At 42.0% G+C, this 25,686-nt stretch overlaps 1 protein-coding gene across 4 annotated transcripts in view; it reads left to right on the top strand.

The window, feature by feature from the left end:
- The window catches only part of EHBP1 (EH domain binding protein 1), a 269,882-nt gene that overhangs the window by 26,049 nt on the left and 218,147 nt on the right, over nucleotides 1–25,686 (top strand). For all 4 annotated transcript variants that reach the window (XM_083730032.1, XM_083730030.1, XM_083730031.1 and 1 more), the window contains exon 3: nucleotides 21,323–21,380. In XM_083730032.1, coding sequence (XP_083586158.1) covers nucleotides 21,323–21,380 — 58 coding nt within the window. The remainder of the gene's footprint in view (nucleotides 1–21,322; nucleotides 21,381–25,686) is intronic.

The raw sequence follows: 25,686 nt of genomic DNA, 5'->3' as shown, positions 1-25,686 counted from the left end.
CCCACCTGACACAGTAGCTTGCAGAGGCCGGGGGACAGCAACATCTAACCTTCTGGCTGGAACCAGTTCCCTACCCTTGATATGCCATGGAGTGTCTGCCTTATAGTGATAAACATGCATTCCTTGAATGCACACAGTTATATTTACTTTATTTATATAGCTGTTCATCAAAAATATAAACTGGGTAGTTTACAAAACTTCAAGTTCTGGAAAGGACAGGCACTTTGCATGTGGCTGTCTTTTGAAGGAAGTTTAGAAACTTCAGCTGGTGTCAAATTCTGCTGGCCAGATGTTAGCTGGGCTATTTATTTAGGAGTTTATTTAGACTAGGGCAGTTGTCTCCAACAACATGGTATCAGTTGTGCTGGTTATCAGTGTGTTTCTGGGCACCTCTAAAAGTGTTGATTTTGACCTTTAAAACTCTAAATCAGGCTTCCTCAACCTCAGCCCTCCATATGTTTCTCGCCTACAACTCCCATGATCCCTAGCTAGCAGGACCAGTGGTCAGGGATGATGGTAATTGTAGTCTCAAAACATCTGGAGGGCTGAGGTTGAGGAAGCCTCCCCTAAATGGTTTGGAACCAGGTTTCTTAAAAGACTGCCTGCATGCATATCAACCTCCCCACACTTTGAAATCATCATCTTCAGAGGTCCTTTGTGTGTGTGAATGCTGGTGAAATTATTTAGATTGGCAGGTGAAGGGAGAGGGCCTTGTTTGCAGTAGCCCCACACTTTGTGGAATTCTATTATGCCAAATGAGATCCATTTGACACCATTGTTACAAGACTTCAAATGGGTACTAAAGACCTTCTTCTTTCACTTTTTCTTGCAAGTATGAGGTCTAAACCGCTGAGCTTCTTGGGCTGCTGATCATAAGGTAGTCAGTTCAAATCCGCATGATGGAGTGAGTTCCCGTTGCTCTGTCCCGGCTTCTCCCACCTAGTAGTTCGAAAGCAGACCAGCACGAGTAGATAAATAGCTTTTGCTGCAGAGGAAGGAAAACAGCGTTTCCATGCTCGCTTGCTTCTGTCAGTGTCCCGTTGTGCCAGAATTGGTTTAGTTATGCTGGCCACATGACCCAGAAAGCTGTCTGTGGACAAACGCTGGCTCCCCTGGTCTGAAAGCAATGATTTCAACTGGACTTAACCATCCAGGGATACTTTACCTTACCTTTACCTTTACTACCACTGCTGAATCATTTTGTTTTCATGACATTGTTCACAGCTGAATATTTATTACTATTATTGTTTTATTTATTTCTAGTGCTGTCTTTCATAGGAACATAGGAAGCTGCCTTATGCAGAGTAAGACTAATGGTCTGTCTATCTCAATATTATCTACACTGATTGGCAGTAGGCCTCCAGCGTTTTAGACACAGAATCTCTTCCAGTCCTACCTGATATGAGATTGAACTAGAAATCTGCACGCAAAGCAGATGCTCTACCACTTAGCTATGGTTGATGTGTTAAACATTGTGCTTTTACCTTTAATATTGACCATACATACTCGAGTATAAGCTGACTTTTTCAGCACATTTTTATGCTGAAAAAGCCCCCCTCGGCTTATACTCAAGTGAGGTGGGTGGGCGGTGGTGGCGGAGGGACGAGCAGCCCAAAAGGAGCCCTTTTTCGCTGCTGGTCCCGCCCCCGCCGCCCGCCTCTCACAAAGGCAGGCACAGGAGCCGCAGTTGGGAGAGTGCTATGCCCCTCCCAACCGCAGCTCCTATGCCTGCTCTTGCGAGTGGCAGAGGCAGCAACGGAGGGATGAGCGGCCCGAAAGGAGCCCCTTTGGGCTGCTCCTTCCTTCTCCTCCACCTTTGCCGCTGTTGCTGCTTGTTCTTTCAGTTTTTTGTGCTAAAATTAGGTGCCTCAGCTTATATTCAGGTCAGCTTATACTCGAGTATATACGGTATATCATGTAAGCTGCCCTGTGGCCCTGAAAAGTTGCCTACAGATATCTTATAATTTTTGTTATTGATCTTTCCCGCAAGAAGTTGTCATTGATACTAAAATGAGATGGTGGTGTATGAGATTAATAATTCTATTTCAGACTGAAAACAAAACACACTGCATATTATGAAACTATTATTTAAAAACAAATTGCTAATGTTCTTAGGAAAACTACATGTCATGCTAATGCTACATGTCTTTTGGTGAGCATTATTATTGAGTGAGCGAGTGATTGTTTTGCTTTGGGATATAGATGTTTTGTCTGGATGTTGAAAATTTCCCTCTTTTTATTTCGGGTTGGTTCATCACTCCCTCAAGTCCGGAATTTAGTGCACAGTTAGAACAGAGATTTCTGTCTCCCCTTGTCTCTGCAAGCTATAACCAGCAGACATTTTTCTCCTATTGTTATCACACTGATTGAGAAATTGTGCATAGGGTGCATACTACCCCCTCTCCTGCCTCTGCATGAGATACTCTTGTTCCTGACAGATTATGATATATAGTCCTCTGTAGATTGCACCACCACTGTGATGCTATCATTAATTCTGACATTTCGGGTGGCTGTTTGTTTTTGTTTTAATTCCCACAGTCTTCACAAAAGTTGCAGTCTCATTTGTCAGAATGGCTTCCAGGCTGTCAGAACATTTGGACAGAACATTTGGCTAAATGGATGAGCGCTGTGTCCAGGGGATTACATAGCACAATTATTCTAGAGAGGAAAATGGTGTGTGGTGTGGGAGGAACTTAGATAATATGGCATTTAAAATAACTAAGATGGGAAACATAATGGTTCTGGTGTGGATTAGGTAATTAATGGGCATAAATCACCATGAGGGAGCACTAAAGGATAGCAAGGGGTTATATCTAGGTTCACTCATGTTTTCATTTCTGATTTGTTTTATTTAACTAAATGATTTTTCTAAATAAACATAAAAAACCAACCCCCCATCACCTGCACCCTACAAACACAGGTTCCTCTGGGAAAACATTGTTTCAAAGTGTTAGGTGCGACTCCAGTGGGTGCCAGTGTAAATGATGTTCCTTTGAGTACATGATAAAACGGTCACCCTGTTGCGGGGATTCAAACCGCTGACCTTCTAATCAGCAAGCCCTAGACTCTGTGGTTTAATCCACAGTGCCACCCATGTCCTGCCATGTTATGGTAAAGCTTTCCTTTTCTCCTTTTCTAGCTAATGCTGTGAATTCCTTAGTCAATTTTTCAGAAAGTACAGCTGCCCATACTTTCTGTTTCCACTAAAACAGAAATCCTAAAAGAGGATTAATTATTTATATCTAAAATTAACATTTTCATATTTAAAGATCGTTAGCGAAACCAAGGTTGGGATGTAAATAATATTTTGGTTTATAATCAAACTTATTTATTTAACAATGGTCTTCCAAAATGGTTGCAATTTATTGCATGCCCACCACATGTGACGAAGAGTTTTTCTGATTTCCTTATACCCTCAACAGAGAGGAGAGACTGCTTTATTAATGTATCTGCATCTCAGAGGTGTTTGATGCCACCTATGTAAAAGCTTGAGAGTGCTTTCTTTTACATGCATGGAACTGACCTCAGGGATTTTTCAAAAATCATTTCTGGTTTTAAGATACTGGTTGTCTGAAAAATTTGGTCCCCCAATAGAGCTTTTTCATTGTGTGTCCTTAAGTGGAGTTTGGGATAATGGCCTCTCAGACTTTGTGTTCTCAATAATTATTTGTCCACTGTTCATTGAAATATTGTATAGCAGGCATTGTTGGATAGTACTTGGGCAAGGGAGACCTGGTTTAAATCTGGACTCACTGCAAGACCTTAGGACAGTCATTGTCTCTTAATCCAACCTACCTCACAGGGTTGAAGGTAGAGGGGGAGGAACATCATTTAATCCAGGGGTGGACAACATGGTGCCCTTCATATGTTGCTGAGACTCCAGCTCCTATCAGCCCCAGCCAGTATGGTCATTGATGATAGAAGCTAAAGTCCAGCAGCATATGGAGGGCACCACATTGGCTATCCCTGATTTCCTTGGTGGAAAGATAAAGAAGTCTGTCATTGAGGCTTTCTGTGCCCTCTCAAAATGGAGCCCTCGTTTCCCCATCACTCCATCCGAGTACAGCTGCTAACAACAAACCAGCACTTCATGCTAAACTCATGTTGTTGAAGTTATACTCTGAAAGGTTAGTTTTAGAGACTCTCAGTCATTTGTTCTACATTGAATGATTGCTGTTTAACAGCATCCCATTAATATTATGGCTTAAACAGTTTAGGAACTGGCAATCTGACAGCCCCAGCTACACTCTTGTGAGTTTAGCATGAGGCTGCTCCAGTGAGTGGCAACTACAAGAACACTCAGCCATTCACAGTGTGATTGGTGTCACCAGATGCAATTAGAGTTGCCTGGTAGAATGCTTTTTTTAAATAAAAAGTGTGTGTGTGTGTGTGTGTGTGTGTGGATTAAAAGTACATGGGAGAAATCATAGAGCTATGGCAATTGTTCTTCTTCTTCTATTATTATTATTATTATTATTATTATTATTATTATTATTATTATTATTTTATACCCCGCCCATCTGGCTGGGTTTCCCCAGCCACTCTGGGTGGCTCCTAACTATTAATAACACAATACAGCATTAAACATTAAAAACTTCCCTAAACATGGCTGCCTTCAGGTTTCTTTTAATACAGCAAGCTTATTGCCTTGACATCTGATGGGAGGACATTCCACAGGGCAGGCACCACTACCAAGAAGGCCCTCTGCCTGGTTCCCTGTAACCGCACTTCTTGCAGTGAGGGAACCACCAGAAGACCCTCGGCTGAACGATGTTGGTGGAGATGCTCCTTCAGGTATACAGGACCGAGGCCGGTTAGGGCTTTAAAGGTCAGCACCAACACTTTGAATTGTGCTTGGAAACATACTAGGAGCCAATGCAGGTCTCTCAGGACTGGTGTTATATGGTCTCGGTGGCCACTCCCAATCACCAGTCTAGCTGCCATATTCTAGATTAATTGCAGTTTCCGGGTCACCTTTAAAAGTAGCCCCATGTAGAGCGCATTGCAGTAGTCCAAGCAGGAGATAACTAGAACATGCACCACTCTGGCGAGACAGTCCACAGGCAGGTAGGGTCTCAGCCTGCGTACCAGATGGAGCTGGTAGACAGCTGCCCTGGACACAGAATTAACCTGCACCTCCATGGATAGCTGTGATTCCAAAATTAATCCCAGGCTGTGCATCTGATCTTTCAGGGGCACAGTTACCCCATTCAGGACCAGGGAGTCCTCTACACCAACCCACCCCCTGCCCCCCAAGAACAGTACTTCTGTCTTGTCAGGATTCAACCTCAATCTGTTAGCCGCCATCCATCCTCCAACTGCCTCCAGACACTCACACAGGACCTTCACCGCCTTTACTGGTTCTGATTTAAAAGAGAGGTAGAGCTGGGTCTCATCCGCATACTGATGAACACCCAGCCCAAACCTCCTGATGATCTCTCCCAGTGGCTGCATGTAAATGTTGAAAAGCATGGGGGAGAGGACAGAACCCTGAGGCACCCCACAAGTGAGAGCCCAGAGGTCTGAACACTCATCTCCCACCACCACTTTCTGGACATGGCCCAGGAGAAAGGAGCAGAACCACTGTATAGCAGTGCCCCCAGCCCCTATAGATGGTCCATAGGGATGTTATGGTTGATGTTATCAAAAGCCGCTGAGAGATCTAGCAGAACTAGGAAACAGCTCTCACCTTTTTCCCTAGCCCGCAAGAGATCATCGACCAGTGCAACCAAGGCAGTTTCAGTCCCATTGTGAGGCCTGAATCCTGATTGGAAGGGGTCCAAATGGTCCTCATCCTCCAGGCGTGCTTGGAGTTGTTCACCTTTCCCAAGAATGGAAGACTGGGCAATAGTTGGCCATATTGGCCGGGTCTAAATATGTTTTTTAGATATCAAAATGTATGTAAATTAGATATCAAAAAGACCACAAAAAAGACCAAAAAGACCACAAATTCATCGAGGACTGGGGAAAGTTTACGGATTATCTGTAAAATAGATGTGACGTACAGACAATGTTAGTCGGTTTCAAAGAGGCTTTGTGACTGTTAAAGATGTATTGTAAAAAAAACACCAGAAGTGATAAGTTATTATTAACTGGCGGAGTTACAAGTCATGAAAAATGCGTAATGAATAGAAAATTTGGATGATTGGTGGAGGAGCTGGTGGAAGTTCAAAAATTGGAAATATGAGAACAAGATTGTGTTGATTAATTTGTAAAAGAAAATTTAATTAAAAATTATATAATAAATTATATAATAAATTATATAATAAATATGTTTTTTAAAGAAGCGGTTTAATGACCGCCTCTTTCAGTGGGCCTGAGAAGGCTCCCCCACAGAGGGAAGCATTCATCACCCCACAGAGCCCATCACCCAGACCTTCCTGGCTCACTTTTATCTGCAAAAAACTTTGCAAAAGCATTGCAGGAGATCTTGGGAACCCCACCAGGCCCCGATGACGAAGTTGATTCCGATAGATTGCAAACCACCTGAAATAGTCTCCTGCTACTGTTTTCTGCAGATGCAATAGAGGCGGCAAAGAAAGTCCTCTTCACCGTCGCCATCGCCACTTGGTAGTCTTGACGTTGAGCTCTAACCCGTGTCTGGTCCGATTCAGAATGCACTGTAGCCGTCTCAACAATTGTTTAATTGCCCTCAACTCCAGGGGAAATCACGGGGCTGTTGTGGCTTCATGCAATCGGAGAGGGCACTTTGGAGCCAGACAGTCAATAGCCTGGTTAACTCCACATTCCAACGGGTCACCAGGGAATCAGCCTGAAAGGCCGTCGACGAGGGATAAAACATCCCCTACCACTCTCTGGAAACCATTTGGATCCATTAAGTGGTGGGGGCGGACCATCTGAATTGGTCCCACCTCCCTGCAGAGGGGAAGGGTCACGGAGAAATCTAGTTGCACCAGGAAGTGATCTGACTATTGCACTTCTTTTGTTTCACTTTTACTTAGTGTTAGATCACCCATGCCAATAGAGGTGAACACCAGGTCTAAGGCATGTCCGTGGCTATGAGTTGGGCCAAACTTATTTAGGGACAACCCCATGGAGGCCGTGCTTTCCACGAAGTCCCGAGCGACCCCTTGTAAGTTCGTGTTGGCATGGATGTTAAAATCCTAGGACGACCAAAGTGGGTGTCTCCAGGAGCATATCCCCCATGACCTGAAGCAGCTCGGGCAGGGAATCCTTGGTGCAGCGGGGAGGTTGATACACCAAAAGGAATCCTGTACTGCTCCTTTGCCCAACTTCCCGAACGTGCACTCAGAAAACTGGGTCTTCCCACTAGGACACCTGGTGCAAACTAATTACTTCCTAAAAATCACTGCAACACTCCCCCCCCCCCCCGCCCACATGACCTGGGTTGCTGTGTGTAAGAGAAACCTGGTGGACAAGCGGTGGCAAGGACAGGCCCATCTGCTTCATCCAACCAAGTCTCCGTTACACATGCCAGGTCAAGTCCTCCATCCACGATCAGGTCCAGCTAATGCACAAGCTTTCCAGCTTTCCAGACAGAATGATTCCCCCACTCTTCTCCCCTTGTGCACAAGTCTGGGATAACCCCTCAGAGACAATTTTGGGTACGTGTAGATGAGAAGGAGAGTGGGGGAAAAAGACCCGTTGCACTAGCAGAAGCTGTTAAATGGGCTTCCACTAGCAACACTAGTTACCCTATATCCAGCAAATTTTATTAATACATATACATAGCTGTACTATGAAACATTTAGTTCCCATTTAAAACTAATAGTAGTGTCCCATTGGCAAACCATAGGAGCACAGCCATGTCCAAGCACACCAAGCAATGTACCCCTTAGAGGCTAGATTATTCTGAGCAGTTCAAACATGATTGTGTACTTGCTTCTGATTCAAATGTGTTACTTTTCGTCTTTAAAAAAAAATCCTTTGAGGGATTCTGTACAGGACCTGTGTGCAAGTGCTCTACTGGAGCTCACAGACAGCCCAGTTGATCTTCTGCAGTATGGTCTCCTCTGCTGCTGCCAGGGCGCCGATGGGAGGTGGTCAGGCAGGTACCACAACAGGGGCTGTGAATGCTGGAGTGATGGCAGAAGCTCTTGAGTCTTTCTGCTGCCCCTTCACAGTGTTCTGGGCATGGCACATGGCGAGGTGTTGGCAGAGAGGAGAGGTGAAGTGGCATCTTCTAAGCTAGCAGCTAGCTGTTGTTCACTAAGTTGGGACAGAGTAGCTTGAGCATTCAGGGCCAGGTTGGCAGGTGGCAGTTCTTTGCTTCTTGTCCTGCAGCAAAAATGGTCTGCCATGTTCAATGCCAAGATGTTCCCTCTCTTCAGCATTGATAAAACTGGGTGTTATCTATGAACTTGGTATTTTACAAAGACACTTTTGGCTCAGTAATTGATTGTAAATCCTCATAGAGAAGTCACATTGGTTCTAGCAGTGCTTCTCAGTGTGGAAAATATTGCTTAGCAGGATGAAAATGGTGGCCCGACAACATTTTAATACAAATTAGTCACGTTAGAATTGTCATGTATTCATCCACCACTGAGAAGAGACCTTGGAAAAATGGGAGTTGCCTCAGAGTTTTTCTGTGAATAGCATTACTAAGTCACATAGCTGTTTTCCCTTATACTGTTGAAATGTGAGGATTTTTAGAAGACTTCAGCTCCTGCATCAAAGCATGCTGTGCTCTGTCACAACTCCACTCAGTTATTAAAAGTATGTGATGAGGTCAAAAGGCTCCTTGACAAGGGAGTTTGATTGGACTGCCTCTAGCATTTGCAAGTTCCTCCACTTAATTATCCAGAAGCATTAGCAATGAACTAGCAAAATCCTTGTGCAGTTCCATCCTGTGAAGTGGTTCATATTTCACTTAACCTATCCTGAATATTCAGAGTGTGCCCACTAATCCAAAAAAAATTCAGCAAGTACAACTATTAGGAAGCTTAACTCCACAAGTTACCTTTGTCCATACAGTAAGCTCTGATCTCTCGGTGTTTTTATAGAAGGCAATTGTGGATAGTTATGAGAAGAATGGTTTTACTCCATAATCTATTCTCTATAAAAGGTTGTTGTTGTTGTTGTTGTTGTTGTTGTTGTTGTTGTTACTATTAGTATTATTTTATTTATACCCCACCCGTCTGGCTGGGTTTCCCCAGCCACTATGGGGGGCTTACAGCAGATATAAATAGTAAAATGTCAAACATTTAAAACTTCCTTGCCTTCAGATGTCTTCTAAATGTGCAGTTCTTTATCTCCATAGGAGGGCATTCCACAGTATCTTGTTTAATGGATCAGTGTCTTGTTTAATTCAACACCCTCTTCAGACTTCATTTCTATTGGACTTAGATTAAGAACACAAAGATTTGGGCCTGCCACACCGTATTTCAAGGCTCAGTAAGAAAAATTAGTGGCATATACATGTGGGAGGTCTTTGTGCTTTTTAAATCGTCAAGCCAGAAAGCAAAGCATGCCCTTGATACAGCAAATTTGATGAAGTTTTAATATAAACCCTGTCTCACTTGTACCTATCTACTTTGTAATAGACAAAGTAGTGGGGGGTGGGTGGGATGGATGTTTATTGGACCTGGGAATTTGTTTGATTTTATGTTTTTGTAATTTTTACTGTTTTTTGTTTGTATTGTTTTATTGTTTTATTGGTTTTTTTAAGGTGTTATTTTGTTCTTAAGGAGAGGGGTCAGGGCTGCCGGGGAGTAGGTCCCAGCCCACAAAATGGCTGGGGCATGTTCCACGGGGGGGATGCACTGGGACAACCGATCTCAGTGATCATGGGTAGGAGGAGGAGTTACGCTAAGACCAGACCATGTCATTACAGAGGAGGCAGGTTTAGTCATTGTCTGAGGACTATCCCTGCCTCCGGGTCTGGTCCTGACCAGATGGATACTAGAATCAGCAAGGGATACCCACATGACCTGAAGGTGCTGCTGTGCAATGCCAGGTCAATGATTCATAAGACCACTGCCATCCATGACTTGATCATGGATGGAGGACTTGACCTGGCATGTGTAACAGAGACTTGGTTGGATGAAGCAGATGGGCCTGTCCTTGCCGCTGCTTGTCCACCGGGTTTCTCTTACACACAGCAACCCAGGTCATGTGGGCGGGGAGGGGGGGTTGCAGTGATTTTTAGGAAGTCATTAGTTTGCACCAGGCGTCCTATTGGGAAGAACCAGTTTTCTGAGTGCATGTTCTGAATATACCTGGTTCCATATAGACACCTTGTAAATTTCTATTTTTCCTAGATCTGAGTGGAATTTTATTTTGAGGCTATTTTGTGAGGGGCTTTGAGAGCTTTCCCGGCCTATACAGCCTATAATCTATTCTAAGTAATAAATTCTGCCCCAATGACTTATGTGTGTACAGGTCCCATCTTCTTTCTTCCTCACATTCCCCTTAAGTTGGTCACAACTAAGCACATTTTTCAATAGGAGCTGAAGCAGTTATTCTTGCTTTATACTTCTTTTTTGCATACTTTTTACTTGTCATTGTCCATATAGTCAGCATTTGATGGCTCAGCCCTGAACTATGCTAGCAGCCAGTAGGAAGTGGTAGGAGAATGTTGAATTAAAACATGATTGAATGAAGCATTCCTGTGACGATATGGCTAAGCAGGGTATTGAGAGAGTTGGTCCTTTTCTAGGCTCCCTACAGCTTTCCTTATGATAGGTTGTTTTTATGATAACAAAGTGCGTAGCTCAGTTCATTGAACATGAGACTATCTCAGGGTTGTGTGTACAAAGATTCCTGCATTCCAGGGAGTGGATTAGATGACCATTAGAGTCCCTTCCAGTTCTAGGATACTATGAAAATGGTTGGAAGCAGTCAGTACTGGGTGTCTATATTTTTCGTCAGTGAAAAATGTATGGTGAAAAGTATTATTACAGCTTTTGTTTATCTCGGATTGGCAGTAGGCCCTCTTCAGGCCTGAAAAGTATGTAGAGGGATGGTTTGATGCGTATATTGCAGTACCACCGGACGCAGGCTGCCCGCTCTTGACCTTTACATGTTTAGAGTGAAGTTCTGAAGGAGGCTTTAAGTGTATTTGCCTGAAGGCGCTTACAAGCCTCCTCATAATCAGAAAGTTGCCTTATGAGGGCTCCCAGATCATGAGGAGACTTGTAAGTGCTTTTAGGCAAATGAACTTGCAAGCTCTTTTCAGACCTTCATGCAAAACATGCAAAAATCAGGAGTGTAGAGGGTGTATGTCCTCACAGGTCCAAGCTGAAGGCATGGAGAGGCCTTATGAATATACAGTATTGAGTTACTTCATTTTCTTCCTTTAAAAATATATAATATTGACAGTTCAGAATTGGAAACTGCCAGAACTACTAAGGAAACCAGCAACTGCTAGCATAGCATTGTATTTAGTACAGCCCAGTTTGAAGTTGTGGTGAGTAAAGGTTCTGAAGCAAAATAAATCCTGTACAACTGGATAAATGTAGGTGATTGTCGGCATCATCGTATTAAAAATGACCTAAAATAAGTAGCATATTGTGGTACCTTGGGGGACATCATGAAAAATATTGACTAAACATAGGGTGTTTAAATGTAGTGGCATTCATGTTTGACAGCTAACTTTTGTGGAACCAGGATTTTATGGAAGGAGCAAGGCTTTCTCTGAAAAATGAGACATGTTATTATTTTATTTTAAAATGGTATTCCAAACTAAAGTTCCAAGCAGAATTTAGAGGCAGTAAGCTTTTGAGAGGAGTTTCTCAGTGAAAACTCCACATGTGATGCTGAAAAGCAAAGCACAGCAGTGAGCCAGTGACACACAAAATGAAATCTTATCTCCAAAATACCCTGACTTCATTCCTCAAGTAATTATTTTTATCCTTCAATAGGTGTGTCTGCCCGCTATTGTGCGGAAACATTGCTACATCTCATGTTAATTATACTCTTATGCTTGCTTCAGAAGGGCAATTTAGCAGAGTGCAGTAATTAATTCAACCCAAATCAAACAGTAAAAAAAAAAATTGCAATTAGGTGCCAAAGTTACATACACAGACACTACTTCTTCTCTGAAGCATTTATGTTAGCAAACAGAAGGGGAATATTGAGACAGGCTGTGTGTAGTGGAGTAAAAAAATTGCTTGAGTTTAAAAGACATTTTATTTCATTTTGGTTTTAAATGTTTTAATTCTGCATAGGAGTGCCGGCTGGAGTTTAATGGGAGTCAGGTTTGGAGAAATGGAAGGGCTATTCTACACCCTGTACAATTAATAGGTATACTTTACACATACAAAAAAAGATGCCTTCCTGGAACATGTATTATTTCTAACATATCAGCAAAGAAGCTACTAGCCTAACCTATGTAGTCTGTCAGCAGCTCAAAAGAAACAGGAAGCAAAAAGAGTGAAAGCTCTTAGTTTACTAAAAGTTTCCCTTCCTCTTCACTGGGGAAGGAATGATTCTTACACTTCATAAGTGACCTGTTCCAGATTTCCGTATTCGGTCTAATCTTTTTGTGGAAGAGTAAAACTATTTCATATTTTAATAACACAGAGGATTGTAAAGTGTGATTGTGAAAACTGTTTGGAAACTTCACTTAATTCGAAATACAGCCACTTGGCTGTTAACTAGCACCAGATGATTTGCAACCTTCATTTCTAATATTGAAATAACTTCATTGGCTTTTGCTCCGAGCACAGTTCAAAGTGCCTGGTGCCTACCTTTTTAAAACCTTAGGCTGCTTAGAAGGACCCCAGGGTGCCTGAAGGAATGCCTGCTTCATGATAAGCTGCCCATGTATTGAGTTCATCTTTGGAGGCTGTCCTTGAGGTTTTCCAACCATCCAGGGTAAGGTGGAAGGTGATGACAAGACGAAAAACCATTTCTTAAAAAAAAAGAAAAAAGAAAACAGTGTTTCTGTTTTCTACTTGTAGAGGCCTTTATACAGGTCAGTTACAAACAGTTTGAAAAACTACTTTGGTACCTCTGGTTACGAACTTAATTTGTTCCGGAGTTCTGTTCTTAACCTGAAACTGTTCTTAACCTGAGGTACCACTTTAGCTAATGGGGCCTCCCGCTGCTGCTGCGCCACCGGCACGTGATTTCTGTTCTCATCCTGAGGCAAAGTTCTTAACTGGAGAGCCAGTGTGGTGTAGTGGTTAAGAGCGGTAGACTCGTAATCTGGGGAACCGGGTTCACTTCCCCGCTCCTCCACCTGCAGCTGCTGGGTGACCTTGGGCCAGTCACACTTCTCTGAAGTCTCTCAGCCCCACTCACCTCACAGAGTGTTTGTTGTGGGGGAGGAAGGGAAAGGAGAATGTGAGCCGCTTTGAGACTCTTGAAGGGGAGTGATAAAGCGGGATATCAAATCCAAACTCTTCTTCTTCTTAACCCAAGGTAATATTTCTGGGTTAGCAGAGTCTGTAACGTGAAGCGTCTGTAACCCAAGGTGTTTGTAACCCGAGGTACCACTGTATTGTTATAAGCACTATGGGTTTGCGGGGTAAACTTTTATTATTTACATAGTACAGTCGTACCTTGGAAGTCGAAAAGCTTAGTTCCCAAACGTTTTGGCTCCCGAATGTCACAAACGTGAAAGTGACTGTTCCGGTTTGTGAACTATTTTTGGAAGCCGAACGTCTGACGGGGCTTCCGTGGCTTCCAATTGGCTGCAGGAGCTTCCTGCAGCCAATCAGAAGTCACACTTTGGTTTTCCGGAACGGATTCCATTCGACTTCCAAGGTACGACTGTATGTAAGTGGAGTTTTAGTGTCAGTGTTTTCTGGATCTTATTGTTGCTGGCTGAGCTAGAGATCAGAGAGCCAAGGCCATGGTTGGTTGCAGTTTTGGTTGCAGTGTGGTTTGCATGTGTGTAGGGGGGCATTACTGGGTTAAGTTAGCCATATTGATTTGGATGTTGTGGGGGGCGGGATCAGTCATTGTCTTGTTGGACTATATCTTTGTTCTTCTGAAAGCAAACCTTTCTAACAGGCACAGTGACTTACAGTTTTAACATTGGAGAAACTTTCCCAGGTACTGTGGTGAAATACTGGTTCCTTAACCTTCTGTTTTTGAACTCCTGAAAAAGTTTGTTTCTGTGTTACCACAGTTGTTACCACAGTTTCAAATACTGTACTGGGTACATTCACATATTTCAGCTGCTGCTCACACATTTCATGCAGCCCAAATATGAGCTGTGAAGCAATGAGGCAACCAAGTGGAGTATATGCATATGTGAATTAGCCCTGTAAGTGAAATGATTGACTTGAGAGTTTGAATAACAGTTATGTGCCTTGAGGAATTAGGGAGGACAGGGGAGGGGTGATGGAATCCTAGAGAAATTGAGCAAATATATTGTAGTGAAGAAGACATGCCCCCCCCTTCCGTAACAGTGCCTGTGGCTAATTCTCAAGGTGGATTGTTTGTTGTATTTTCAGAAACTGAAAAAGAAAGGTTTTTTACGAAAGGAACTGATTCTCATATTTGTTTTAACTTATTATAATACTGTATTGTGTTTTTATTTAATTGTAAATTGCCCTGGGACCTTATGGTGAAGGTACGGTAACTGTTGTCTGTTGGCAACTTTGTTATTGTTGAGTTTGAGATAGAAATTAAAAAGGAAATTGGTTGGCAATATGATGTTCATCAATATAATGAAATTTAATACTTAAAAAAGGAGCCATTCCTGATGTTTGTCTTACCTGCAAATGATGTTAAAAGTTGCGTTGCGGGGAAGGGGTTGTGGCTGTGGCTGAGCTGCTTCTTCTTGACCCGACAAATTATTGTAGGAATTACAACCTGCAACTTGTGAATGCACATTAAAGTGTCATATCCACAGGGTCTTACTTTGGAGGCATTTATTTGTGTCTGTCAGTGAACCGTCACATGTTATGTTGGCCATAGGTCATTTGCCAGAAAACCCTTTTCCTTCAACTTCCAATAAACATTACCGCAACACTTGTGTGCCACTTCTCCTTTAGCTCTTTACGTATATTGCCGTATATGGATTTTTTTTACCATACTTTTAGAATAAACAGTTACCTAAGTTACAGTCTAGTTACAGTCTAAGCAGGTAGGCACACTGTAATTAAAGAGTAAAAGATTCTAACTGTTCTAAAGGCCTAGAGAGGCATGGTTTATGACCATTTAGCCATAAACCCAGGACGCGGGTGGCGCTAGGATGCGGGTGGAGCTGTGGGTTAAACCACAGAGCCTAGGACTTGCTGATCAGAAGGTCGGCGGTTCGAATCCCCGCAACGGGGTGAGCTCCCGTTGCTCAGTCCCTGCTCCTGCCACCCTAGCAGTTCGAAAGCACGTCAAAGTGTAAGTAGATAAATAGGTACCGCTCCTGTGGGAAGGTAAACGGCGTTTCCGTGCGCTGGCCACATGACCCAGAAGCTGTACTCCGGCTCCCTCGGCCAGTAAAGTGAGATGAGCGCCGCAACCCCAGAGTCGGTCACGGCTGGACCTAATGGTCAGGGGTCCCTTTACCCTTTAACTTAGCCATAAACCCACACTAGAAGAGGAATGGGGAGGAAGGAAAAGTATACTTGTCCTTAAGCAAAGCGCAAGTGTTCAGAGTCCTAGGGAGTGCTGGATAGGTTCTGTGCTGTTGGAGCTATGAGAGCCCACTAGCCTTTGACTCTAATGGGTTTTTAAATACATTCTTGCCAAGTCATGCCAATGTATAGGGGAGGTGACTGTAAAATGAGTGATTCCTACAATTTCCGTAACTCCCTTCAGAATAGTGAGAAATGGTTAAAACTGGCTATCCTGTTTGCTTAACAGAAGGTTAAATATTTTGATAGTGAGCAGTTATGTAAACCTAGGCATCTCTTTCTGCAGACTGCCTTTAAATCACCTCCCCGTTGTGTGGATGAATCACATGGAGGAGCTGAGTATCCTGCACTTAGCAATCCTGCATGTTAATCTTTAGGTCAGATGTGTGTGAACTCAGGATATTCCTGAATGCTTTTCAGCAGGAGATTGGGATCAGGCTTGTTTCCTGGTTCATGGAGGGTTTTGCGTCATACTATAGTTGCGTCAATCTTATACCTGTGCCATCATCTACAGAGCTAATCCATATCATAAATTCAGATTCACACACCCTTCCTCACAATTTCCCATGTTGTTGGATTCATGTTCCTACATGTTATCTAACACTCTTTTGGTACTGGAATCTTTTGCGTTCTTCTAGGATATGCAGAGTCCGTGCTTGTCTCACCATCCACCACATCATGCATATTATAGTTATAAGGATTCCATCTTGGCCAATTAGTATCACCACAATGGGGCGAATCATTATTGCTAAAGCTCCTTAAACACTTGGCCTCCATTCAGACAATGAATTCCACCAGTTATTGGTTCCAATTCTTCTAATTGTAGCTATTTCAGTAATAATCAATTTTTTCATGATGTACCTCTAAAGTTGTCTGTTCTCCTAAACTCTTAACCACTTCTAATTGTTTTTTGGAATGTAGGGTGTAATAAACCAGAAGCTTTTCTTTTAGGAATACTAGGTGTGGAGAGACCCAGTGACCAGAAAAAACTGTTTATGTATACAACCAGAGCTGCCTGGATGATGCTGGCACAGAAATGGAAGGAAGATATAGTTCCAACCAAGGAAGAGTGGCAGATTAGATTAATGGACTATCCTGAAATGGCAAAACTCACTGGAAGAGTCAGGCACTAGGAAGAAACAACTTTTAATAAAGAATGGGGGAATTCTATAAATTATCTGAAAAATTATTGTAAACAGTGAAATTCATTAGTAGGATTATCTTAACACTGTAATTAAAACTATTAACTAAGAAATAGTGATGGAGTGATTAAAAATGGGATATTTGTATTTGATGTTTGTATGTTATAAAAATTAAACTGAAAAATAAAATGTATTTAAAAAAATTAAATGAAAAGTAATCAAGGTGTGTCTCAAAGCTTTGAATATCACATTTAAAAACTCTAACACGATTATCCTTTTCTATTAATTGTTCCTATGTAGAAAGTAATGCAGTTATAACTTGTGACATACTTGCAGCCCTGTTTAATGCTTTAGTGATGGATTCCGTACGTTCTTTGGACTGTTTTGTAATATAGTTTATTAGCTAATATATTTCCAGTGTCCAAAAAAATGATACTCCAGTTCTTTGGTTCCATAAGTAAGTACATTGTTTCCAAGTGTGTTGGCTTGTTTTTAGGTAAGGCACACACTGTGGAAGCTCTGTAGAAATATTTAATTACCGTAATTCAATGAGACCAAGACTCCTTTTATAGAATTTAGACTGTAAAATGTTTCAGTTTAAGCACATGGGGTCCCACAACCTCATATTCCATATACCTTAAAGCCACTGCCTTCCAAATTAGAGGATCAATTTGTTTACTAATTTTACTCATTGTTCCCATTACAATGGTGCCCCGCAAGACGAATGCCTCGCAAGACGAAAAACCCGTTAGACGAAAGGGTTTTCCGTTTTGGAGGTGCTTCGCAAAACGAATTTCCCTATGGGCTTGCTCCGCAAGAAGAAAGCCCATAGGGAAATCTCCGGGGACCTCTTTTAAATGCTAGCGGTGGGGAGCAAAGCCTTTTCCCCCCCTCCGGCCTTCAGAAGAGGTCCAGGAAGGCCGGCGGGGGCCGAAAGGCTTTGCTCCCCACCGCCAGCATTTTAAAAGCAGTCCGGGACAGCAGAGAAGCGCTTCCCGCTATCCCGGATGGCTTTTGAAGGCAGGCGGGGGGAGCAAAGACTTTTGCCCCCCGCCCGCCTTCAGAAGAGGTCCTGGACCTCTTCTGAAGGCCGGCGGGGGGCAAAAGTCTTTGCTCCCCCCTGCCTGCCTTCCCGGGAGAGCGGAGAAACGCAGCGCGTTTCTCTGCTGTCCCGGACGGCTTTTGAAGGCAGGCGGGGAGGAACAAAGACTATTGCCCCCCGCCCGCCTTCAGAAGAGGTCCAGGACTGGCGGGGGGCAAAAGGCTGGCGGGGGGCAAAAGTCTTTGTCCCCCCTGCCTGCCTTCCCCGGGGCTTTTAAATCGCCCCAGGACAGCGGAGAATTCCTCCGCTGTCCCGGGGTTTTTAAAATGCTGGCGGGGGGCAAAAGGCTGGCGGGGGGCAAAAGTCTTTGTCCCCCCTGCCTGCCTTCCCCGGGGCTTTTAAGATCGCCCCGGGACAGCGGAGAAGTCTCCACTCTCCCGGGAAGGCAGGCGGGGGGGGAAGCAAAGACCTTCGCCCCCCGCCGGCCTTCAGAAGAGGTCGGGGGACAGACTCTCCCCGGACCTGGTCTGAAGGCGGTTTCCATAGGAACGCATTGATTGATTTTCAGTGCATTCCTATGGGAAACCGTGCTTCGCAAGACGAAAAACTCGCAAGACGAAAAGACTTGCGGAACGAATTAATTTCGTCTTGCGAGGCACCACTGTACACTATATTTTTTCAATTATGGAGTCATAGCCTATTGATTTAAACTGAATATTCCCATTTTCAAATCACAGTATGTTCCCTTTATGGAGATTTGTTAACAAACCCCAAATGTTCTTCAAATTAGAAATAGTTCTTGAATACTCTTATAACTGCAGAAACCATTATGATATTGCAAGAGAGTTGATTAAATTAAGTGCTTTTCTAGTTCTTGAATGCGAGAAACACCATGATCATAACTAACTGCTTTTTCGGATCCTGTATTTTGATAACCAGTATTTCTGCAGCAGCAGTGGCCCTAAGCTTGTCTGTGTGTGCAATTTTTAATGATTCCTCTGCTTCCTGAGCAAGTTTTATTGCCTTCTCCTTTTCAACTTCCATATTTTTCAAAGAAGACGACCATCTTACCTTCTGTAGGTTTTAACTTTTCACTCCCCAGTTCCTGCTCTAATGTTACTGTCTGTTGTTCTAAGCTAAGAGCCAGTTTGGTGTAGTGGTTAAGAGTGGTAGACTCATAATCTGGGGAACCGGGTTCGCTTCCCCGCTCCTCCACCTGCAGCTGCTGGGTGACCTTGGGCCAGTCACACTTCTCTGAAGTCTCTCAGCCCCACTCACCTCACAGAGTGTTGTGGGGGAGGAAGGGAAAGGAGACTGTTAGCCGCTTTGAGACTCCTTAAAGGGAGTGAAAAGCGGGATATCAAATCCAAACTCTTCTTCTTCTTCTAAAATAAGTCTCTCCCCAATCCTCAGTCACCTCAGTTTTTCTTCTAACTGTTTTTTTACTCCATTTAAAGCCTTTTGGAAACTATGGGAAAGTAAAGTAAACCCCATAACATAATATTTTTTCTTCCTTTTTCATGGTCTTATGCAATAAGAGTGAAATGCTTCCTCCAAATATTTTAATGGATTGTCAGAGTCAAAGCATTTCCCATCTCGTACACATGGACCCATTTTTTCAGTAAAGCTATCTAAAGGTGTCAAATCCATCCTTCCTAAGGAACTTTTTAGCTACACTTTCTTCACCAGTGGGATGCTTAGACATAGTTTATTCTCTCTAGCCACAAAAAAATCTTGCATTCTGCTTTAGACACACTTCTGGTAAACCGTTTTTCCTTGTTCATGTGCTTTCACCATCTTATAACTTAAGCTTTTAATCTCTTGCTCCCCTAAGGAGCAGACTATATAAGCCTTACTTATTTTTTGTCTATGATAGAAGTCAGATATACTTTTTACCATATGTCAGCCAGATAAGTTTGGTCACATTTACAACATGTGGTTTTCTGCTCTAAACATTCATCTATACCTTAAGCACAAAATTATAAATGGGCTCTGGTTGGTCCCCTTTATTTACAGGGTTTTTAGGAGGTAGACCAAACTTTCCTTCTTTATGCAATCTGACAAATGGTGAAAAGTCCCTACCTTGTAACTCTAATGGCCATAACAACATTTACTAAACCTTTTTTTCCCATTACACATCTTCCTGTTTAACAGAACTCAGATTTGCCTCTATTCCTGCCTAAATAAATCTCCTGACACGTGGTTCTTTGTTTTATTCTGGACTGGCGATCCAAAAATATCTTTTAAATGCCAGGTGGGGTGACCCAGTCATTTTTAGAGGCAGTGCTCAAGCAGTACAGTCAATATTCAATATCCCAGCAATACAATTAAAATTCAAAAAGAGAAAGAGGAATGGAAAGAGTTTTGGATATACTTAATGCCTAGTCTGCTGTCCCAAACAGCTTCCCAGGAATACAATTAGCCATTTAGCATTTCCAAGGAAACTGCAAATTCTGGCCTTATGCCCTATAAATTATCTGGCTCTATGCCCTAAATCCTAGCCTTGTGCCCTTGTTGTTCCAGTGACCCAAGAAAAAAATTAAAATAAGGTTTTTGGGGCACTCACATATGCCAAAAGCTCTCTGGAGCGAAACTACTAACACAAACAAAAACAAAAAAAGAAGAAGAGGGAAATACTCACACTCCAAACTCACTACACACTCTCCATGTGGTCTTAAACCACCCTTGCAACCTGCTGTTCTCCACCTATTTGTTACAAGTGTGTACCTTCTGCCAGCACTCATGTATGTTCATATTCACACTGCTGAGAGGTTTAGGATCTTTTGCTAGAGTTATGATATATGCTTGTTATGGATGAAGTTTTTTCTTTGCATACCACTGGTAGTTTGTTTAGAGTAGGCATGGCCAAACTTGGTCCTCCAGCTGTTTTCGGACTACAGTTCCCGTCATCCCTGACCACTGGTCCTGTTAGCTAGGGATGATGGGAGTTGTACAGTGGTACCTCTGGTTACGTACTTAATTCGTTCCAGAGGTCCATTCTTAACCTGAAACTGTTCTCATCCTGAAGCAAGTTCTTAATCCGAGGTACTATTTCTGGGTTAGTGGAGTGCGTAACCTGAAGTGTATGTAACCTGAAGCGTTCGTAACCCGAGGTACCACTGTAGTCCCAAAACAGCTGGAGGGCCAAGTTTGGCCATGCCTGGTTTAGAGGAAACAAGCCACAATCCCAGGTTCTCAAGCAACAAGAAGTCTGAAAATAGCAAAGTGCCTTTTAAATGTCATTTAACATTGCATGCAAACCAGGCCCACCTGATAGCATTTCAGATTGTACCACTTGTATCTGTGTCCTCCAAATAAAATGCCTCTGAAAATTGGTTTTCAATCTATCTATCTATGTATTTTACTGGATACTTAGTGTGTGGGTGTGGGTGTGTGCATGTGTACATTTATATGTAGATAATTAGTTTGAAAAACCTATGATTTTTTGAATTGGAGAGTTTTGAAATAGCTCAACGGAGTTGATATGAGAAGGTAATTGATGAATTGTAATCTCTTTCATATGAAGGAGTGGTGCAAGAGAAAGCACTGTTCTTTTATCACATCATAAATAAATAAATAAATAAATTTAGAAAAATTAATGGTGGGTGTCTTTTTTTCCTCCTCAACAGGCAACCTGATAAATTGGTAGTGGTTTGGACAAGAAGAAGTCGAAGGAAATCTTCTAAGGTTAGTTTAGTTTAGTTGAATAAGGGAAACAAAAGTTGAAATAAGTTAGTTGATTATTGTTTTGCTTTAAGACAGGAGAAAGATAACTGATTTTTACAAATACACCTAAGTTGTTCTCTGTTTTTTCTTGTTAATACCCTGATTAGTATTACTAGTTACTGAGGTTGCATCGATGCATGCAGTAGAATAAGCTCAGCACCTGTCATTGTGAAGATCAATAGTAATTGATAGTAGTCTATTGATGTATTCAATATTTATCCTGCCTTCCCTCCAAGATGGTCAGAGTGGAAGGTTCCTTATCTAAAGTGCTAGTATAAGGAAAATATTAAATGGTCATGGTTGCATATTTTTATTACTTGAATTGGTTTTCTGCCTGGGAAAATGGCCCTCATCCAGCATGTTAACCACATACACTAACTTGCTTTATTCTCAAATTATTTATACATTTAAAGGATAGATTCAAGTTGTTCAAGTTGGTCATCATTGGTGTATTAATGCAAAACTTTATTTACTTCCAAGAGCTCCCAGCTAATATGTCCATAGTAAACGAATAATAACCACAATAATAATTTCATATTAGTGTAGAAGAGTAGCCATTGTGCTATAAGGAGCAAAATGTACAAAATTAAATTACATTTGAACACCTATTATATGCTAACTCCTTTGTGATCCTATTTCCACATTATCATTATTTATGTGGGAATAATTTGAATTAGCTGAGTTGCTTTGAAGAGGTTGGTTAAAATTAAATTAATTTAAATTCAAGCAGTCACTTAAATTCCCCAATCCAGCTGAGGAAATCTACACATAAGCAGGTTTCTGCACATACATAACTGATGGATCAGGAAACAAATCTGATGTGCATCAGAATGTGGAAGCTGTCTCTCAGCTTTGCATTTCCTTCATAAGATGTCTCTTTGAAAGTGCATCCCTATTCCCATTCTGCTGTTTATAGTGTAGCCACATAATATGTTCAGCACTACTATCCTCAAGCTATCCTAGATTTTCAGGCAGCTGTGGACGGACATACAGATGCTCTGGCCTGTCCATGATTCCAGCACCACGCTTGGAAGCCGCAGGAGTCCCTTCTCCTCAGAATTAAACCTGCTATGCAGTGGACATGGTTTCTAGACATGAGATTTCATTCTTAGGTGTTCCTAATTTACATAGGCAGATCCATGTATTGATGGTGACTTTGTTTTTCAAGTGTCTGACTTTCTACAAGAGCCGGAATAGTTCTGCTGCACTGGCTTATCAGTTAAGGAGATTTTAACTTGGGGCATTTGGAGAGCATTTCTAAAATGATACAAACTCCTTGCCATCAAGTTCTGGGCCTATATAGCATTGGTGATTCTACTTGATTTAAGATGTTTGTCTCTAGAACGGTAGAGACAGTTGCATTATGCATTCAAATCATTATGCATGTTATTAGTTTCTTTTAATTGCATTCTTGGAAGCAGATCAAATGACAAATTATTTTATATTAGGGTGCTATTTGTGTCCCAAGGATTACATAAATCTTTGGCAGCCTGTGCCCTTGGCTTTCGTATAGTCATCTCCTATGAGAATGGAATGATCCTGGGAGGGGAGGAGAACATTTCAGTATTATATCTGATGGACTGAAAATGAAAATCAGAGAAAATTTGACAGAATAAAAGTATATATAATAGAAAAATCATATCCCGCAAATCCCCTAGACGCAATCAAAAAACAATGGGAGAATGACATAGGCTATGAGATTAACCCCACTCAATGGACCAGAATGTGGTCTAAACCCCCCTTTAAATCCATATCAACAAAAAGAAAAGAACTCACACTGAAACTCACCTACAGGTGGTACCTAACACCAAGGAAACTAGCGCTAATACACCCAGGAACCTCACCAAAATGCTGGAGAGGGTGCACCTCCACAGGCACATACCTCCACATGTGGTGGGAGTGTCCCAAAATCCAACTATTCTGGACAACATCCATACAAGAAATATGTAAAATAACAAAGCAAGTATTAGACTTCACCCCAGAATTGGCCCTACTAAACATCTTCCAAGACAACAATGCCCATTTACTCCACAAAGAACTCATAACCCACCTACTTTCAGCAGCCAGAAACACCATAACCAGACACTGGAGAGACCTGTCAGGAGTAAGCATGGACCAATGGTACCAAATAGTATGGGAAACAGCCCTACTAGAAAAATTAACTAACAAACTGAAACTGACACGGGGACAAACAGAAGAAGACACCTTCACCCCGGTATGGCTCCCCTTTATCACATACACAGCCCAACAGGACAATGACAATAATCCACCAACAGCATACAAATCAATATGGCTAACTTGACCCAAAACACCCACCCACCTCACTCACACACGAAAACAAAGATCACCACAGCCAATCACAAACAAACAATCACATCCTAGGCCAACCCCAACCTCTCTCACCACCAAAGGAACACAAGTGAACAACACAAGCACGCTGACACCAAACTACATACATTAAGCATAATAGAAACACCGCTACCCCACCCCACCCCCATCCATCTCCCCTCCTTCCACCCTCCTTTCTTCTTCTTCTTTTTTCTTTTTTCTTCTCCTCCTAATGCCTCAACAAATGAAATGGATTTGTAAAAATGTTACACGGGGAAAAAAAAATACACGAGGCATTACACTTACACTGTAAAACAAGAAAACCCTTAATAAAATATATTAAAATAATAATAATAATAATAATAGAAAAATCATAGAATCAGGCTGTGTCTCTCTCACTTTTATAAACAAGTGTATTTTCCAAAAGTTTAGCCTGGATTCTCCTCATCACTGTTTCCCATTATAAACAGGGGAGCCAATGTGATGACATCCATATGCTCATGGACTAAAACTCCCTTCAGCCGTAACCAGCATGGCCAGTGGTTAGGGGTGTTTGCAGCCCATCAACTTCTGGAGGGCACCACACTGGCTATCAATGAAGTCGAATGCAATAAAGATAGCTTGCTGAGACCCTGAGCTTTTGAATAACGCCTACATATTTATATTACCTTTTTGGTAAGACTGTTGTATGAATTTTTGTTTTAAAGAAGAGTCCATATGTAGGACAATTAAAACAATTAATAAATATTGAGGCTTGCTCATATCAGTTATGGTCAGCAGAGGCAAATCCCTAAATGTGCTAAAACTTTGATAGGAAAATGGTACCTTTTGTGTTGCATAGAAAAATAGACAAAGATGCTTCTGTGTGACCGCTCTGCTCTCTGACATTTCAGATCTTAGCCCCAGTGCAGTGCAATTACAAAACCCTCTAGAAAGCTTTGTACCTTAAATCCTTTCCTTCAGTCTATCGCAGCCTAGGCCAAAGGATACAAAATGTACTATCCATTTAGTGATGATGAGATTATACATAATGTTTTATTAATTGCAAAGTAACAGTAGAGTAATAACGTTTTAAGAGTCAGATGAAAGTTTCAAAGCAGTTAGCTACCTTTTTTTATTTTGTGACTTTCAAGTTCGTCTAGTGAAGATGTTATTCTACTGTTGATGTGGATTTTTTTCCTAATTAAAAAAAATTTTTTTTACAAAAAAGGAAGCCAAATTGGTTGCATTTTGCTAATCTTATTTTTTTTATATAAAGTATTTGAGAGTTGCCTTGCTGAATCAGAACAAATGAAAATCTTGTTCAGCACTGTGTCTTCAACAGTGATCTCTGTTGTTTTTCCCCAGTATGTGATAATGTACTGCTCAGGTGTTCCATTTTTTGATATATTCTCTCTAACAGCAAACTCAGGTGGCTGAGTGCCTATAAGTTTGGAAACTAAACATTGTGGTAAGAATTCACTTCTACACCACCTTGTTCATTACCCAGGTGAGGGACCACCTTTTAAATAAACCACAAAACCAAGGAATTTTTTTAAGACCAGCATCCAGATTAGGGACCCGCTGTTTATTATAGGTAGTGCAATAGGACAGAGCTCACTCAACTCAACTTGCCAGTTAAGAAGGTCTGCCCCAAGGCACTTCAGAGCAAAAGCTTATATGCAACGCACAAAGAGTCATAAAACATTCTTAAACATAAAACATCCCCTTTGCATGTGTCAAGAAAGGTCACAGGTCATTGGATAGAAAACACGTATGGTGTCTTCCTGCTATCCTCTTCCCCCACTATCACCTTGGGGTTGACCAGATGCGCCTAGGCCTTTTGCCCGTTTTAGGTATCAGATGTCCCACGTTGCCCTGGCAACCTCTCAGGGAACTTCCAAGGACCTCACCTATCTTTCAGGGAACTTCCATTAACACTCTGGTGCTAATTCATAAG

Source organism: Podarcis gaigeae (genome assembly GCF_964106915.1).
Source record: "Podarcis gaigeae genome assembly, chromosome: 3".
Taxonomy (NCBI): Eukaryota; Metazoa; Chordata; class Lepidosauria; order Squamata; family Lacertidae; genus Podarcis; species Podarcis gaigeae.
The sequence above is the reverse complement of the archived record's forward strand: the minus strand, read 5'-3'. Positions and strand labels throughout refer to the sequence as shown.